The 17,683-nt window shown below is 32.5% G+C and overlaps 1 protein-coding gene across 1 annotated transcript in view; it reads right to left on the reverse strand.

The window, feature by feature from the left end:
- LOC129230057 (neuroligin-4, X-linked-like) overlaps positions 1 to 17,683 on the reverse strand; it is a 113,789-nt gene that overhangs the window by 41,104 nt on the left and 55,002 nt on the right. Inside the window, exons 3-4 of the mRNA XM_054864481.1 lie at positions 12,833 to 12,982; positions 4,699 to 4,884 (exon numbers count right to left, since the gene is read on the reverse strand). Coding sequence (XP_054720456.1) covers positions 4,699 to 4,884; positions 12,833 to 12,982 — 336 coding nt within the window. The remainder of the gene's footprint in view (positions 1 to 4,698; positions 4,885 to 12,832; positions 12,983 to 17,683) is intronic.

The raw sequence follows: 17,683 nt of genomic DNA on the forward strand, positions 1-17,683 counted from the left end.
AGTGTAACATACTTTTGCATTCAATGTAGGAACCACGTGAAAAAGGAATACACCACCAGTACACTACTCATTTTATTAAACAAATGTTACTACAAAAAAAAAAATATATATATATATATATATAATAATAATAATAATAATAAAAACTGAAAAACATATGGTCTTCAGATAGCCGTAAAGACAATACTGGGCCCGGTTTCCGCATTAATGAATAACTCAAGGTCCCTCAATGTTCTATTTAGCGAGTAAAGTGAATGTGAAGCTGTATTAATGCGTAATTACTTCAGTAAATAACGCTAAACGCGTCACAAAGTAAAAATGTGCACATAAGGTTGAAAACCAACAATGGAGCGGAGGAAGAAATTGTACTCTGAATTTTCATGGACAATAGACATTGCCAGAACTATTCTAATGCACTAAAAACTGTGATTTCTTTAAGGACATGACAGCAACAAGGTTGAAAACTTTTAAAATACTGGAGGTACGTGTTTTTGGATCGCAAGAAAACCGTTTTTAAATTCAGAACACCTGAGCTTATGGAAGTTAAAAAAAAAGCTTTTAAAGATGCATAAGATGTCTCTTGACATAATTTCCCCCGGATATTTCTCAAAAGAATCTACTCCATATGGGGTTATTCACTTAGATTTCCCGATGCATTTTAGTAGTTCATGTTGCACAAATGTAGCTTTGAATGTTTTCATTTCGTACAGTAATAATACCGTGAAAAACCTTTTGCAAAATAAAAGGAGAATCTTTTTTTTTTGGGGGGGGGGGGAATCTTCCCTTCATGAGATGATTCTTTTTCTTCTACTTCTTCAGAAAGCAAGTTCGAACGGGCCTTTCTTACGTATGTGTAGATGCAGTTTTTACTGCTTTCATTTTAACGAGACACTCGACGACATGTTGTTTTCCTTGCACTGTAACACTTCAAGAAATGCCATTTTTAAAGAGTTCCTTTAGATATGATATCGAGCAAGCAGACTTGAATACTTCACCGTAGTTTTATTGCTGGAAAAAAACTCTAATGCGAAACATGTATTATTCTGTAATTTTGTACGCTACTTGTATTTGATATTAAAAAGGAAGTGAAAGTATTTTTGCGCGTCGTATAAGATAAAGATAAGAGTAGAGGATAGAGTTACATTATCAGAGTAATTTCCGAGTCACATAATTTTCTTCTATCCATTATAATACTTGAGATTCAAGCCAAATTTGCATTCTCTCCTTAAGTTCCCAAAAAAGGATGAATCATCCAAGAAAATTTGCTGCATTTTGTTCTTTAGTCACTTTGCTCCGATATTTAAAAAACGTATTCTGTGTTTAAAGGTCCAAATTTTTCAATTCTAAAACTTTTAACAAAAAATAATAAAAAATCGGAAAAAAATATTAGCCAATGTTTGCAGCTAATTCCCTGTAACTTTAGCCTTTTATTAAAAGCAAACTGTTTTTTGATGCAAGATTGTACTAATTAAAAATTTGAACACCTGAAATAATATAAAGGGCACCCGTTTGAGTTAATGATACGTAACATGTTGAGTTAATGATATGTATGTGGGAGAGTCAAACCATTTAATTAATTTTTTATCCATTTTTGAACAATCACGATTGCTTACTGTTCTCAGTTGACAGTCCTTGACGTTGTGGTTCCTTTTTCAGCTTGGACCAGGGCTGCAACACCACCGTCCACCGGCGCACAGTGTGGCATAGTGGGCAAAAATCCACCGAAATCGCGGGTTTTGAGCTAGGATCTTCTATTATGGCTCAAAATGCGGCAAAATTCTTCGACTATTTCGTAGTGGTGCTACAATTTTGAATTTCTTAACCCCCTAAGCTCCGCAGAGCTCAGAATGGACCCAAGTCGTGATTTTGAAAACTAAAAAGTATGACCATATTTTTTCCCTGATATGTGGCTCAATGCTTAGTATAAATCAAGGAATTGGATGATAAAACACAACTTTTGATCGCTGTCCGGTGTTTAGAAATGCTTTTTTCCACCGTATAAGTCATTAAAAACATCATTTTTCAGGTTTTTCCGTTGAAAAAAATGGGTTTTAACGGTCTTCACACACCTCCCGCTCAAGATGTCCATACTATTGTCCACGGGAATACATCTGTGCAATAGCGGCAAACAGCTTATTTCATATGTATACATTTATGTGTATACATTTGGAGAAAAAATCGTCTGCGTTCGAATTAAGACCTTTACATTTAGAATTTTCGAATGCTTTTGATGTTTTTAAGAAAATTTAATGTACTAAAGAAACAGTTGAGCAAATGTGTAGACACAATATTAGTATGTTTGTCGGTTTCCTCGGAATAATCGTAATATTTGAATTGTAACAGGTATTTTCACTCTTTTACGTAAGTGTTTTTGTTGAAATTCTAACTTAAAATGTAAAAACACATGTTAAAGTTTTAATGTGTTTTAAACTAAACAATTAATGCTCAGATGAACCCTTTTAGCACCAGTTTTGTTCCTAACAGCATCTTTTATAGGTTATATAACAGCTAAATTTTAGGTAGGGATGAAAGGATTAATGAAATTATATGATTTTACTTCACTCTATTTAATTTAAAAAACAAATATTTACACATATATGTCCATTAGCTTTTACTTTAGAAGTATGAAAAACAGTAAAGACATGTTATTGTAACTTTATTATAAAGTTTTATTGAATTTATATTAAAATTTATGTTGTTTTGTTAGTCTTACACGCAGAAACTGATTTTTAAAAAATGTAATTTGCATAATTTGTTTAAATACTTATTTATGTAACAGAGGACAAAGTTTTCTATTTTGCATACTTATGTAAAAGAGTGAACATACCTGCCATAATTCAAGTACTCCGATTAATCCAAGGAAACAGACAAACATACTAATATTGCGTCTACACATTTGCTCAACTGTTACTTTAATACATTAAATTTTCTTAAAAACATCAAAAGCATTCGGAAATTCTAAATGTAAAGGTCTTAATTTGAACGCAGACGATTTATTCTCAAAATGTATACACATAAATGTATATATAGTATAAAATAAGCTGTTTGCCGCTATTGCACAGATGTATTCCCGTGGACAATGGTAGGATCTCGAGGTGAAATTCGGACTTTGGGCAATTTTTCGGTGTTTTAGGGAGGTTTTTACCTTTGGAACTTTGGAAAATGATTGAAAACTTGTAGATTAGAATTAAAATATATATTTGTTCTTGAGCGGGAGACCGTTAAAACCCATTTTTTCAACGGAAAACCTGAAAAATCATGTTTTTAATGACATACAATGGAAAAAAGCATTTCTAACACCCAGCAGCGATCAAAAAATTTGTGTTTTATCATCCAATTCCTCGATTTATACTAAGCATTGAGCCACATATCAGGGAAAAAATATGGCCATACTTTTTAGTTTTCAAAATCACGACTTAGGTCCATTCTGAGCTCTGCGGGGCTTAGGGGGTTAAGAAATTTAAAATACACACGTAAGCCTACACACACACACCTGTTCACACGCAACCACCCAGGAGGAGAGACATGCTTGGGGGGGGGGAGCCATTTCTAGGAACAATAACTCAAATCAGTAGGGTCTTGTAGCAACTTGTGATTGCGAAAAACATAATTTGAAGTTTCGGAATTCAAATTATAGTTAATTGGAGGAAGTGGGTCACAGGTTTTTTTTTTTTTTTTTTTTTTAGATTTCACACAACGTTATGAGAGTATGTTGCTGAAGAAGCGATGTAATTGTGTTAGGGCATAAGGAGCGCCTTAACACGTCAGAAAGATCTATTTTTTGACCCATTTTGGTATTGAAAATGCATGATTTTCATATGTATTTTAATTAAATTATAATATTAATTATAATAATTAATATAGTTAATGCTTAACCATTCTATTTTTCCATTGCGAAAGTTATAACAGATCATCGAGAGTAAGGTTTTTTTACTTGCTACAAAGACATTACTTTGATGAAGGATAAATAAACTCCTTGCAGACATCACGATTGTCTGTCATCTGATTCCTTAAGTATGATTCCTGAATTCCAAATAGGTGAAGAAGATGATATAAAATGATCAAGAGTCAAAATCTGTTTTTCATATGGAAATATTAGGCAATTATTCGCGCTCTGAAGTTAGTGATGGACTCCCTTCAGTTGCAGAAAACACAGCTATGCAGCTGAAGTTAACCATTATAGAAACATATTTAAAATTGAAAAATCCCTAACCAAAAGTCACAATGAAACATATGAACCGACTATTGGCACATCTAAGGATACTTTATTTCAAGTATTTACACACTTCTGCATCACATTCATAGTTCTTTCAGAACACATTTCATATTTAAAAAAAAAAAAACATAATTGAATATTCGTGTTGAAATTACTTTAAGAAGCGAGTCTCAAAACGAAAAATAAAATATGATGGTAAAGTGCACCAAAAAAAGTTTCTCCTTTTTTGCTGTCTGCATGAGACGGTGCTCTTTTTTTTTTTTTTTTTTGAAGCACTATGCACAAACTAAATATTCAACAAAAATCTGTAGCACCATCTTTTATTGTCCATCTCATTTTGTTTTGGTCAACATACCACAAAAGATTTTATTGTACAACTTAAATACTTCACAAAATGGTCTGCGAGTATATATTAAATAATCAAAGGCCAAATTAATTCCTCAGTACTGAAGCATTTGAGTGAAGTTTACCACTCGTCTTACCTTTCGCCATGGGGGACAGCATGAGCAGATTTACGCAAGCCGCCCCGTGGCCTTGTCCGAAGACAGTGACATTTCCCGTGTCGCCTCCAAACTCGCCAATATTGTCTTGGATCCAGTGCAGGGCTGCCACCTGGTCCATCAAACCGTAGTTTCCACGGGCCGATCGATCCACGGCGGGAAGAAAGCCTGCAAGAAAGCCAGGAGGGGGGTCAGAGGGGACGGAAGCTCCTCGGAGGTTGTGTTCTGGAAAGGGTTGTGGTAATTAACGAACCGTGTCGAAATTTTTCGCTGCTGGTGGAGAAAGCTTGAAATGTTATTAATGGGTTTTTGCAGCGATCAGACGCGGTTAGTAAAGCGTCCTGCAGCTGAAATTTTAGAAGAGCCTGACACCAGGGTTTCTCGATTCTTTTAAAGGCTGTTTATAACCCTGTTTATTAGGGCGAAACATTTGTTAAATTTTTGGAAGAAATAATTGAAAACTAAGCTGTAAGCTTCTTAAAAGCTTAAGGGAGTCTTGCAAAGTGCAGGGAGTGCTGGAACTGATTAAAATCTATTTTTGAAACAGATAAGTCGATGAGAAGATTCCGAAAGTCGTGAAAGGTTTCTGCTTTATTTTGATTCATAAATTAACTTTGTGAGCGATTATGTTGCTGTAATATAAGTAGCTGCATTATGCATACGTTGGTCTGTATGAAAATACAGAGTAAGTACCCAAGAGTAAGTATCCCCAGAGCACAATTGATGGACCCAAATTCAAAAAAAAAAAAGAAGCAGGGTGCGTCGTAACGACAAACGATATAAGTGAAACTTTTGTATTACAGAAAAACATCAATCACTTTTAATTGCGTACATTGTGTTTATCATTAATTTATTCAAATAATATAATGAACATATGTCACTGTACGTCGAGAGCGCTAAGTACTCGAAATACGTTGGTTATACACACGTTTTTTAACGAATAATCTCTTGCTAACGAACAGATGTCTCTTTTTAAAACCGAGTCCTTCATTTTTACTCATCTTTCATTTTGCATTGCTGTTGGATTTTGGTAATGCACAATTTCCTCTCAGCATATATAGGCATGCATCAAGTGCACACATGCCTGATATATATATATATATATATATATATATATATATATATATATATATATATATATTGTTAATACGTGAAAACTCCTGAGAAATAGCTCATTTAGTCCTCCAGTAACGACGAAAAATGATTTAAGTTTAAAATATTCTGCAATTATAGCATTTGTTTATAGTAGCCCCACTACACTATGAATGTGATTTTGCGTATCCGAGAATTTCGGTATTAGTTTTAAGCTATTTTTTTCTTTTTTATAATTTTGTACATATTTGCCTCTTACCGTACAGTCGTCCCTCGCTACTTCGCGCTTCGACTTTCACGGCTTCACTACATCGCGGTTTTCCCTGGTTCTTTTTCGTTTTTTTAAATATAGTAATTAGCCTTTTTTATGTGCAAGTTTAAACTTTTTCCTACAAAAGAATAATAGAGTATGTCTTTTAAGTAAGATAAGCTATTCTAAGGGGCTATAGGTTGAGGGAGTGAAGGTATAAAATCGCCGAAGAAAGTATAGGGAATCGCTATCTCATTTTAACTGTTAAACACTACCTGGAAAGTAAAAATCACTGTACTATTACTAGAGGATAAACACTTCTGTTCAATGGTGTTCAACAATGTACAAGCTTTTTAAGTTGTATGCGTATGACGGCGGCACATACGGTCATTAACTGGTCACTAACTATCCCCATCGAACAAGTTAAGCTATTTCGTTGATTAGTAGTGTGTAATAACTGCATGTGTAGTTTATTTCCCAATAATAATAATGTGATAGCTATTACGTTTAATGTATCTCCTTTTATCATATTTTGTGCAATATATTCAGTAATAAAAATGTAATGGTGGTAAAGGGTGCTGTTTCATGCCTAGGGGGCTCTAACTATGCTAAAAACCTATTTAAGTTGTCGTATGTTTTATGCCCTCTAATTAGGGAAATATTGGGTTTATAAGTACAGAATCCTACTTCGCGGAAATTCAGTTATCACGGTAAAGGCTGGAACGAATGAACCGCGATAAACGAGGGTTGACTGTGATTATTAAAAATGTATTTGCTAACCGGGGAAAAAGTTTTCTTACCAACAGGTGCACACGCAATTGCAATACACATACGCAGTATGTACCGGGTGGCTATAAAATAAGTATCCCTATTCGGAGCATTCTGTAACTTACAGGGATGATCCAAATGCAACCAAAATTGGAACAGTAACTAATCTGGAAGGGGGAAGAAGGATGGTGCAGTAAAAAAAGTTAGTTGCAACAATCATCGATAGGTGGCGCTGCAGCTTGAAAAAGATGGCACTAACAGCGCACAGTAGCTTAACTAGGGGTTGGCAGGAGTGGCCCTCGCCAGGGGCAGGGCCCCTGGCGAGGGGGCAGTGAGAGGGACGGCATTTCGACTGATTAAAAAAAATTAAGAGATTTTTTTTTCTTTTGATCACACATAGAATTTGAAAAATGCTTTAAAAAATTGGAAAAACCTCGCAAGAAAAAGAGCTAGAGGGGTACATATATATACAGTAAAGTGGGGCTACTTGAGCCTTTAGGGGCTATACTTGAACTCATGAGAAAAAAAAAGTGTTTGAAATCCGTCCTGGTCCTATATAACTCAATGTATAGACTTAAAAAACTTTCTCCATGACAGGTAACAGTAGTAGGTAGAGGCTGGAGCATGAAACAAAATTTCAGCTATTGACGCCTTTTTCTGATTGAGGTTATTATTGCAAGTTGTTTAAACAGTTGTTTTTTTGTGTCTGCAAACTTTCACATGTACGTTCATGGAAACATCTGATATCATCAAGGTCAAGATAGTTTTATGTTTGCATTCTATCTCTTAATAAAATAACAGCGTTTTAAGGTTATAGCTATATAATTAACACAGTAACTAATATAAGTTAGTAAAAGTGCACTGGTTGCCTTAAAATGGGGATACTGGAACTAAGCATTCAAACAATCCCAAACCACATTTTATCACTAAATTATGTTAAGTAAGGTTTGTAATATTTTAAAATAAAGAGGTAAGTTACTATGTATACCCGTTTTTTTTTTTTTTTTTTCAGAACAGGAGATAAAAAGGGTCCGAAAGTAAAAGGGAAACCCCTTGAAGTAGGGAATAACGCGGATTATTAAGATGAAAAATTACAATTATGTCCAGATTCAACTAATTCTGGAGAAATGTCTTAGAGAGTGACAACAGCGCTTTTGACTTAAGTATATCAACTCTAAAAAATGAAATTAAAAGATCGTTTACAAAACAAGCCTGGGCATCCTGTAGTATTTAGTAGCTAGAAAGAGCATGTATCCTCATATAAATAATAGCCGCTGATAAAGTAATCCCCGTGTTTCAGCAATGAAACTCGCGCCACGGCATGATCATTTGATAATGCGTTTCGGTAATGTTTGACATGCATGGAAAAGCTTTATCGTGACAAGACTGAACTCCATCCAGTGACTTAACTGCTTTACTGGTAAGACTGTCATTTTAAGAGAGTAAAGAAACGTAAAAAGGGTCAACAATGACCGCTATCTACTGGAGTTAATGTTTAATCCACTGAGGTTAGGGTTTAAACTACCAAATTTAACTCAAACAACCAATTTATCACCAAATATGCAATCGCTGCGTTCAAATGTACATAGAAGCAAATTTTCACTCGTCTTATTGTGACGGGCAACTTTCTAGGTAAATAATATCAGAGAAAAAAAAATCCACCCATTAAATTGAAGGGCTTTCGTTCTTTCTAATCCTGTAATGTTTAGATAATTAAGTAATGTTTAAATAATCAGCATTTCAATTGGTTTTAGCTGTAGTTAGATTATGTTTCTATTTGACAAATTATGTTTTCCTAAAAATATGTTTTTATGTATACATTGATTTTATATCAATTGATGTGAATAATTTGCAATTTATATAAATAGTTTGCTCACTAGAATGTACGTTTTGAGTTTATTTTTCAAAATCATTGGTCCTTCTTGATATCACCACCTGTTTTACAGCTTTTTCTAATAGGTTTGCTGGGTGGGACTGAGTAGCCTCAGCGCCGGGCTATTTGAACCCAATTTTTAAAAATAGAAAATATATATATATAAAGAGTTCAAATTTTTGTTTAAAAAAAGCTTTAAGTGTGGCAAAACGTCTGAAAAGTGGTAAAAATAATATTATAAGTTCACATTTTGGGTTTAACAAAGCATTCAGTGTAAAACTCGCAAAAGTATGAAATATGGGGTCCAAGTAGTCCCACTTTATATATTTAAAAGGTATATATATATTTAAAAGGTGGAAAAACCTGTAGTCAATGCATAAGGCATTGGATTTTGAACACTGATATAATCTTATACATTTTTTTTTTCTTTTGGATACAAAATTAGGTTTTTTTTTTCCTCAAAAATAACAGGCAGAAGAATAAAAAATTGACAAGACTTCCCTGAGCAGCATGATCTGCGCTCCACCCTGTAGCGTACCAAGGGGCTGGCCCTCGCCAGGGGCGCAGCAGCCAGGGAGCGGTATTTCGACTGTTAAAAAAAAAGGAATTGGGTTTTTTTTCTTTTTAAAATTATTCGTATAAGGGTCATTCTCCAAAAAGTAACTTTTCTGTCACACGCCTTTTACAGTAAAAACGTTAAGGGAAAATTCATTTAAGGCTGATTTTTTAATTTCATCACAAATATATCTATTGAAACCTACAAACAGTTTTTTTTTATAGTAATTTTTATTTTATTTATTTATTTATTTATTTATTTGGTTCACAGCATGTGAATTCTCACCTCCGTGGCATGTCACACACCTTGTGTGACTGTGTATGTTGCTTAATAGCTTGTTTAAGTATATACTTATTTATTGATTATTCCTTTCACAAGAGGCTCAAATACTAATTGTTTAAGTGTTTTGATTTTTTTAATATTGTGTTTTAGTAGGACAAGGAGTCATGTCACACAATAAATTCTCACCTCCATTACCTAAACACAAAATGCCATTCCTCATTAACAAGTGGCAGTAATGACATCAAATTTTATTTTCCATGATACAAGGGAAACACCCTTGTCAATTTTCAGCCATAGTTGAAGTTGTAAGATTTTTGTCGAAAAACAAGAAGATAGATTTTGCTTTAAAAACTTAGTGTGGTTATTCTGACTTCTCACCTCCGTGAACATGAACTTCAAGAATGTAAATTAATGTAAAAAAAGAAGTTAACATGTTTTCATATGCTTAACATGTGCAGATTGTAACAGTGAAGAAAAAAAAATCATTGAAAGATCCCCCTGGAAGATTCCTCAGCTCCGTGACAGACCTTATCAATGTCATTATTTCTGAAGAGAAAATAAATGATGAAAGGGAAATACATCAAGAATAGGCGTTCTACCAAATTTATAAATTGCCAGTATATCCTCAAATTTACTAAATACTATTTTTAGCATTCATTTGAAACTATTAATTAAGCCGTACTTTAATTAAGAGAGCTTAATATTATGTTCACACTAATCATTAAAATATCCGATTGTTGGAACAGTTAACAAAATTACTACTTAGATATTAAATTGATCTCGATTTTTAAATAATAAAAGTCATTTTTTTTTATTATTTCCGCAAACAAGGCATTTTTTATTTTTTTTTTATTTGTGAGCAAAATAATTGGAACTTAGCTGGGTCATTGTTTATGGTTACTTCTAGCTGGTAACTCTTTCATGTAAGAACGAAAAAAAAGAAAACAAAACATTTCGAAATTGAAAAATATTTGCGTTCAAAAGTTAGGGGGTAATTACGTAAGGTTCCCGAGGGGTAGGGGGGTTGAAAAAATCTCTACATACCCTTACTTGGGGGGGGGGAGGGTCAAACCCATTCTTATGTAATATTTTCCAAAACGATATTTTATATTAGAAATCTCACGGTCAAGTGGTTTGGTAAGTAGTGGTAATCATATTTCATTTGCGTCTGGGAGGTAAAAAACATATTTGGATGGGCTGTTTTTCATTTGTTTTACAAAGAGTGATTTAGTGTAAAATATACTAAAAGAATCGCACTGTGTATGGCATGTTTTATTTTTAATTAGTACCTCATTATACATGTATACAAAGAAATGTCGAAAAAACATTCAGTCTAGATTCTAGGAAATATTTCTTTTCACGTATATTAACATTGAGGTGAACCTGCGGGGGGGGGGGGGGGGGAGCCGCAATTTCTAAACTTCGCAAGGTGCGCCAGATCCCGTAGGTACCGTACTGACAGTACAAGCACTGTAGTAATTCATGAGAAAATTAAAGAAGCAATCATTTCTGCCAATAACGTGGTACGAGATGCCTCTCAGTTTGCCCGATCGCCCTTTGATTTTAAAGCTATTTTACAGACGCGAAAACGTCACGCATCGCCTGGTGTCGTCCAGCTCAATGGTCAAGTCGTGGAACCTGTACTTGATCGGCATCGCCATGCGCAAGCGTCATATGCCTGTAAAACTTTCGAATAAACCATACCAGCTTTACTTGCTAATTTATTATTTCTTCTTGTATTACTCATTGCTAATTCAAAAGCGCTACCTGTTGGCAATTTTTTTAACTTTTTTTTTACTGCACCATCCTTCTTCCCCCGTCAAGATTAGTAAGTGTTCCAAATTTGGTTGCAGTCGGATGATTCCTTCAAGCTACAGATTCTCCAAATAGAGATACTTATGACCACCCGGTATAAGCATTTGTATAAATACTAAGTGGGTGCGTTTACATTAAAATTTTGAAATGAACAAAACTATATATACAATACAAAATATATATATCAATAAATATATTTATTAAAATGTACTTGCTTTAACTGATCAATAAGTTTTCCCGCTCATTGGTGCAGACGCAATTTAAATACACATGTGCAGTATGTATAAGCATTTTTATAACTACTAAGGGTGTATTTACCTTAAAATTTTCAAATGAACAAAAAAAATCAACTCTTGATAACATATATTCTCTCTGTGTTCCTTAGTTTAAAAAACTTTCTTGTTTATTTGTTTCCGTTTAGAATTGCGTAATGCAAAAATAATAACAATGTTCTTATATTTCAGGTGCTTTATAACAAAAACAACTCAATTCATTTTCTAAAATTTGACAAGCGAAGCGAACAACTTCTTACGCTTTGTATGTTTAATTTTGCAAATGAATTAACTTCTGTTTGAAAAACCTTTTACACGACACTTTTGCATTTCTGCTATCATTTTTAAATTAGCAGTATTCTCCAACTATTTACGGATAAAATTAGTTTATATTAAACTGGTTCGCAACAAACCAGATTTTTCCTTTCTTCTTTTAGGTTTTCATTCAAGTTCAAATTAAATTCATATAGTATATCAATATTATGCCATATGTCAGTCTGTAAATTAAATTTGAGTTTATTAAGCAATTTAATTATAAACATTTTCTTGGGTTTGGCAGCAGTTTTCGACCTCAGTAAAAGCGATCTTTTCCGAATGGCTTTGTACCATGATAGTACCCAAGAAGTGCAAATTTCTAAAGTGTTTGAAAATTCATCGATTGATTTAGTTCGGATATTAAATTTACCTTCAAAAATATTTTTTTCATAATTGATTGAGTCTAAATTAGTTTAAATCACTAAACATCCTTATGAACAGGTGTACTCTCCCCCAAGTTCAATGGCGCTAATCCCCCCCCCCAAAAAAAAATCTGAACTCTCCTTTCAATTTTCGTTTTTTATTTTTTAGCTCTATTTTTTTATTTATTTATTTCTTAATTATTTTTTATTTATTTATTTTTAATTATTATTACATTTTTTAGAAAAGTTCTGACTTTGAACGACACACACACACACACACACACACTCTAAATAAATAAATGAAATAAAATGTAAGGAGAATAAAATAAATAATTTAAATTACAAATCAATCAATCAATAAATAAATTTAAGTATATAAATAAATTAAACCTCTCCCCCCAAATTTTGATGGCGCAACTAGTGCTATAATCCCCTTGTTCCCATCTGGGCACAACTGCTCGTGAAGTGGCATTATGTAAAATACATAACAATATTTGTAATTTAACTTAGAAATATGGATATTATTCTCACCTAGAACACCCAGTCGATAATTAATAGTAATTACGATGACATTTCCGAAGCTTGCCAACACTCTTCCGTCGTACGGGTTTCCAGCATTCCATTCGTATGATTCTCCGTGTATGTAGACCATAACTGGAACTTTGGTGGCGCCTCGAATAACTGAAATATCAAAACACATAATCGTATAATAAATACAATACCTATATTGTACAGATAAAATACGATCATTTTATTTACAAACAGAATTGCTACATTTTGTGCATAAAACAAACTAAATAAAAACTTTAAACGTTTTACATTTTTGCCAGTTGTCCCTCCCATGTTTGCCTTTTTAAAATCAGCATACATTACTAATGTTGCCATTCTCGTTATAAAAATCTTCTACAGAACAAAATAATTTATAAACATAATTTGTGGAGTTAGTTTTTTTTACCGTCAGAGAGTATAAAGAAAAGAATATCGTGGAAGCATTTGATATTGTTTGGATGACTGACTTAAAATACCACCACCTTTTTCATGACAAGGTAAAAATTGCATCAGGTAAAAAGGATATATTAGAGTTATAACCTTAACTTAACTCATTCTACTAATTGTGTAGAAACATGCCTTTAGCTTATTTTAGACCAGACATTTCGCAAAGAAAAAAAATCTAATCGTTCAGGGTTTGCATCTAAGAATTATTTGCAGTCATAAAATATTTCATGCAGCGCTCGCCTTTAGAACATTTCCAAGGAATATTTGTTACTGTTGTTTCTAAACTGATGCCAAAATTAAAATTCAGCTAATTTTGAAGCTTAAAAAAGCTTCAAAACGTTCAACTCAAAATTTACTAGACTTGGTAGAAAACAGATTTTCCTATCCGCATGCTAAACCGAAGCTCGACTGATGCTCAAAAAGTTGTGAGGATATTTGACATGGAGCAGTCTGTTATGACTGTTCGCTCTCCAGCTAGAATTCGTTTTGAAAAAAAAGGGTACTGCGTAAACGTGCCCCGGTCTACCCTACATGCTTCGTTTTAATTATATTTTCATTGAATTTCCTTCCATTACAGGGATCAAACCAAATGTTTCTAAACTTTTACCTTGTAACCCTTATTTTCTTGTTTATTATTTTTCTCATTTTTTACGTCGTAAACATAAAAATATAACAGAGGTTAGTTCGCTTATAAGTTAGGAGTAGATTTCAGTAAAACGTTTTTTTAACAATACACTAATCCACTGGAACTTTTCCAGATAATAGTTTGCAAAATATATTTTGTTTTGTGACTAAAATACAAAAACCATGCTTATTTAGTAAAAGCTCTCTAAATGGGATACATAATAACTAATTTAAGAGAGTAGTTAATTAAATTAGCTGTTAACAAAATAGTTAGCGTGTTTATCTCTAACGTTTTGGCATCACGCAGAAACATTATTTGAACACTAGCTGCGTCGCCCGGCTTTGCTTGGTCCACCTCGAAATTTAGTTATGTTAACTTTTGTCTCAATATGATTTTTCTTTACGCTATAAATTAAAAAAAAAAAAAAGCATTGTTGCGGAAAGTTGAGATGAAGCACTGAATAATTATTTGAATGTAGGAAAGCCTTTGAAAAATAGGAATTTTATGTCGGAATCTAAGTGTCATAATTAATAGTTTTTAATTTATATCTCCGCTAATTATTATCGGAAGAGTGTGTTAAATAGCCAAACATAAAGACGGGAAGATTACGAATCCATCGATACCTGGTTCGATGGTCGGTTCACTGTCGTTCGGGAGAAGAAACTTGGACATAGATACATAGGTACATACGCTCAGTTTTTAGTTATTTAAAATGTATATATTTTTCCCTTTATTGTTTTTGTTTTTTTTTTTCGAATTGCAATACAATTATTTTGGAGACGGCAGCTTTAAATACCTTAAAAAATTCCGAATCGAAATATTTCCCCGAACGCTTGTGGCACATCATGTTACTAATACAATGGATGCATCATGCGCAAAAATTGTGATGTCTTGTGAAAGTTAATATTTGCTTAAAAATTACTAAAACTCAAAGTTTATGACATAGAAACTAATATTTAAAATGATACATAAATTAATGTGATATAGGAACTAATATTTGAAATGGTATATAAATTAATATGATGTAGGGTAGACCGACCAGTGAGTGAACACCACCCAGTGAATGAACAGCGCGTCATTTTTTTTTTTTTTTAAATATGTTTCCCAAAAAAATTTTCTGAATAAATTCACTACAAAAGCGTTCTTTATTGGTATTCTAAGCTATCTGACACCTGATTGGTTACTTTGGATATGTATTATTTTCCTGGAAAAAATTTTAAATTTTTACTGCCGTGTATCGTTCTTTCTCTCTTTCAAAATAATAAGACTGGTTTCGTGCTAGCAATTATTTTGATAAATATTATTTTTATCGATAAATGTTATTTTTTAACTCTACGAAAGAAAAATTAAGTATACATATTTAGGCTATGGATTTAAATTGTTTCAGTCAATGCAGAATGCGTAGATTTTCAAGTAGAGGGGTGTACAGTCACTGGGTACGAAAAATTGCGAAAACCCAGTGAATGAACAATGGCAAAATTTCTTTTAATTTAAAAAGAAATTTGAAGTTTCTTTGAGATATTTTCATTTTCGTACTTTTTTGTAATGCAGATAGTTTTTTATGCTTATTTATTTATGTATTTCATTATATATTTTATAATTTCTTTATTTTTGTCTTTGCAAAGAATGCACTTTTTACTGAGTTTTATCTTTTACCTATATATATCTCTATCTGTATATTAACCTACCTACCTACATCTATCTTTCTATATCTTTATCTCTCTTGATAGATAGACAGGTAGATAGAGAGATAGAGAAATAGAAGTATATATAAAATGAGAGAATAGATAGGTAGATATGTATGTATGTTTGTATATAGATAGATAGATAAATAGATAGAGGAAGATATAGAGATAGATATATAAAAAATAAGAGGTAAATAGATATATAGGTAAATAAATATAGAGATAGAATAGGTAGGTAGATAGATAGATCGATAGATTTATTGATAGATAAATAGGTAGTGGTTAATAGATAGATAGGTAGATAGAGAGACTAATATAGAGATAGATAGCTAGGTAGAGAGACTGATATAGAAATGGCTAGTAGATATATAGACAGGTAGATAGACCGATAGATATAGATAGGTAGATAGATAGACAGGTAAAAAAGCAGGTAGATAGATAGATAAATAGATTGATTAGGATAATAGATTTGTATATATTTAGATGTACAGACAGATAAATAGGTAGATAGTTAGGTAGATAGGCAGATAGATAGATATATAAGTAGATAGATAAGTAGATAGATAAATACATAGATAGATAGATAGATAGGTAAGTAGATAGATTAATAAATAAATAGATAGATAAATAGATAGAAAGATATATAAGTAGATAGATAGATAGACAGATAGATAAATAGATATAGATAGTTATATAGATAGATTGATCTCAAAGAAACTTAGTTTTTTTTTTTTTTTTGAATCAAAATTTATCATGTTCATTCACTGGACCAATTTGTGTTCATTTACTGGTTCAAGGTGTTCTTTCACTGGGTTGTTGTGCCATTTTTTCTTTAAACACCTAAAAAAGTCGGAAGCGGTGCCATTTAAGTTCCCGCAATTTTTTAGAGATATTTACATAGATTAATTAAAATGTTTTAACTATTACGATCTGTATAGTATAGAATTTAAAATTACTAGGGTTTTTAAAAAATGAAATTGTGCTTAACTGTTCATTCACTGGTCCGTCTACCCTAGAAACTAATATTTAAAATGATATCGAAATTAATATGATACAGACACCAACATTTAGAATGATATAGAAATTAGCTTGATATAGATATCAGTATGATATAGAAACTAGTACTTTTTGTTTAGTATTTATAAATTAATGTGATATAGATGTTAATATGACATAGAAGCTGATATTTTAACTGATAGACATTTATATGATATAGATACTAACATTTCAAATAATATAGAAATTAATGTGATAATAGATATTAATATGATATATAAACTAATTTAAAAAAAAAATTATATTAATTTGAATTTTTGGCATCTTGAATTCAAATTATGTTTTTCGCAATCACGAGCGTGTGTGTGTATGAATGCGAGTGTGTGTTTGTGTAGGCACATGTGTGTGGATGCGTGTGTACGTATGTATTTATGCATGTGTGTGCGTGTTGTGTATGCAGTGCTGTGTGTGTGTAGGCGTTCGTGTGTGTGTGTATGTAGGCATATGTGTTTGTGTCTGTGTGCAGGCATGAGTGTGTGTATGTGTGTGTGTAGGAGTTTGTGTCTGTGCGCAGGCATGAGTGTGTGTATGTGTGTTTATGCGTAAGATGTGGGCGCAACCTTGAGACGGTTTTCGCAAGATTAGCAGCATCGTGAGGCCGAGGGTGATGGTGGGAAAATAAAATGATAGGAATTCAAAACAGTCAAGTGAGAACAATAACCAATCGTGATTGCTCAAAAAATATAGAAATTAATGTGATATAGAAATTAATATGATATAGATGCTAACATTTAAAATGATATAGATATTAATGTGATATAGATATTAATATGATATAAAAATTAATGTAATGTAGAAATTAATATTATATAGAAGTTGATATTTAAAATTATATAGAAACTAACATTTAAATTCAAAAGAGGCGGAACATTAGTACTGCATTTACATCTAAAAAGCAGAATTGAAATGTATTTTGTCCGATTACGTCCTGCCATAAATAATTATTTTCTGCAACTGAAATATTTTGAAATCCCAGCGCTAAACAAACATAAAAGAAAAAATGTGCAGGTCTGAACAAAA

Source organism: Uloborus diversus, chromosome 1 (assembly GCF_026930045.1).
Source record: "Uloborus diversus isolate 005 chromosome 1, Udiv.v.3.1, whole genome shotgun sequence".
Taxonomy (NCBI): Eukaryota; Metazoa; Arthropoda; class Arachnida; order Araneae; family Uloboridae; genus Uloborus; species Uloborus diversus.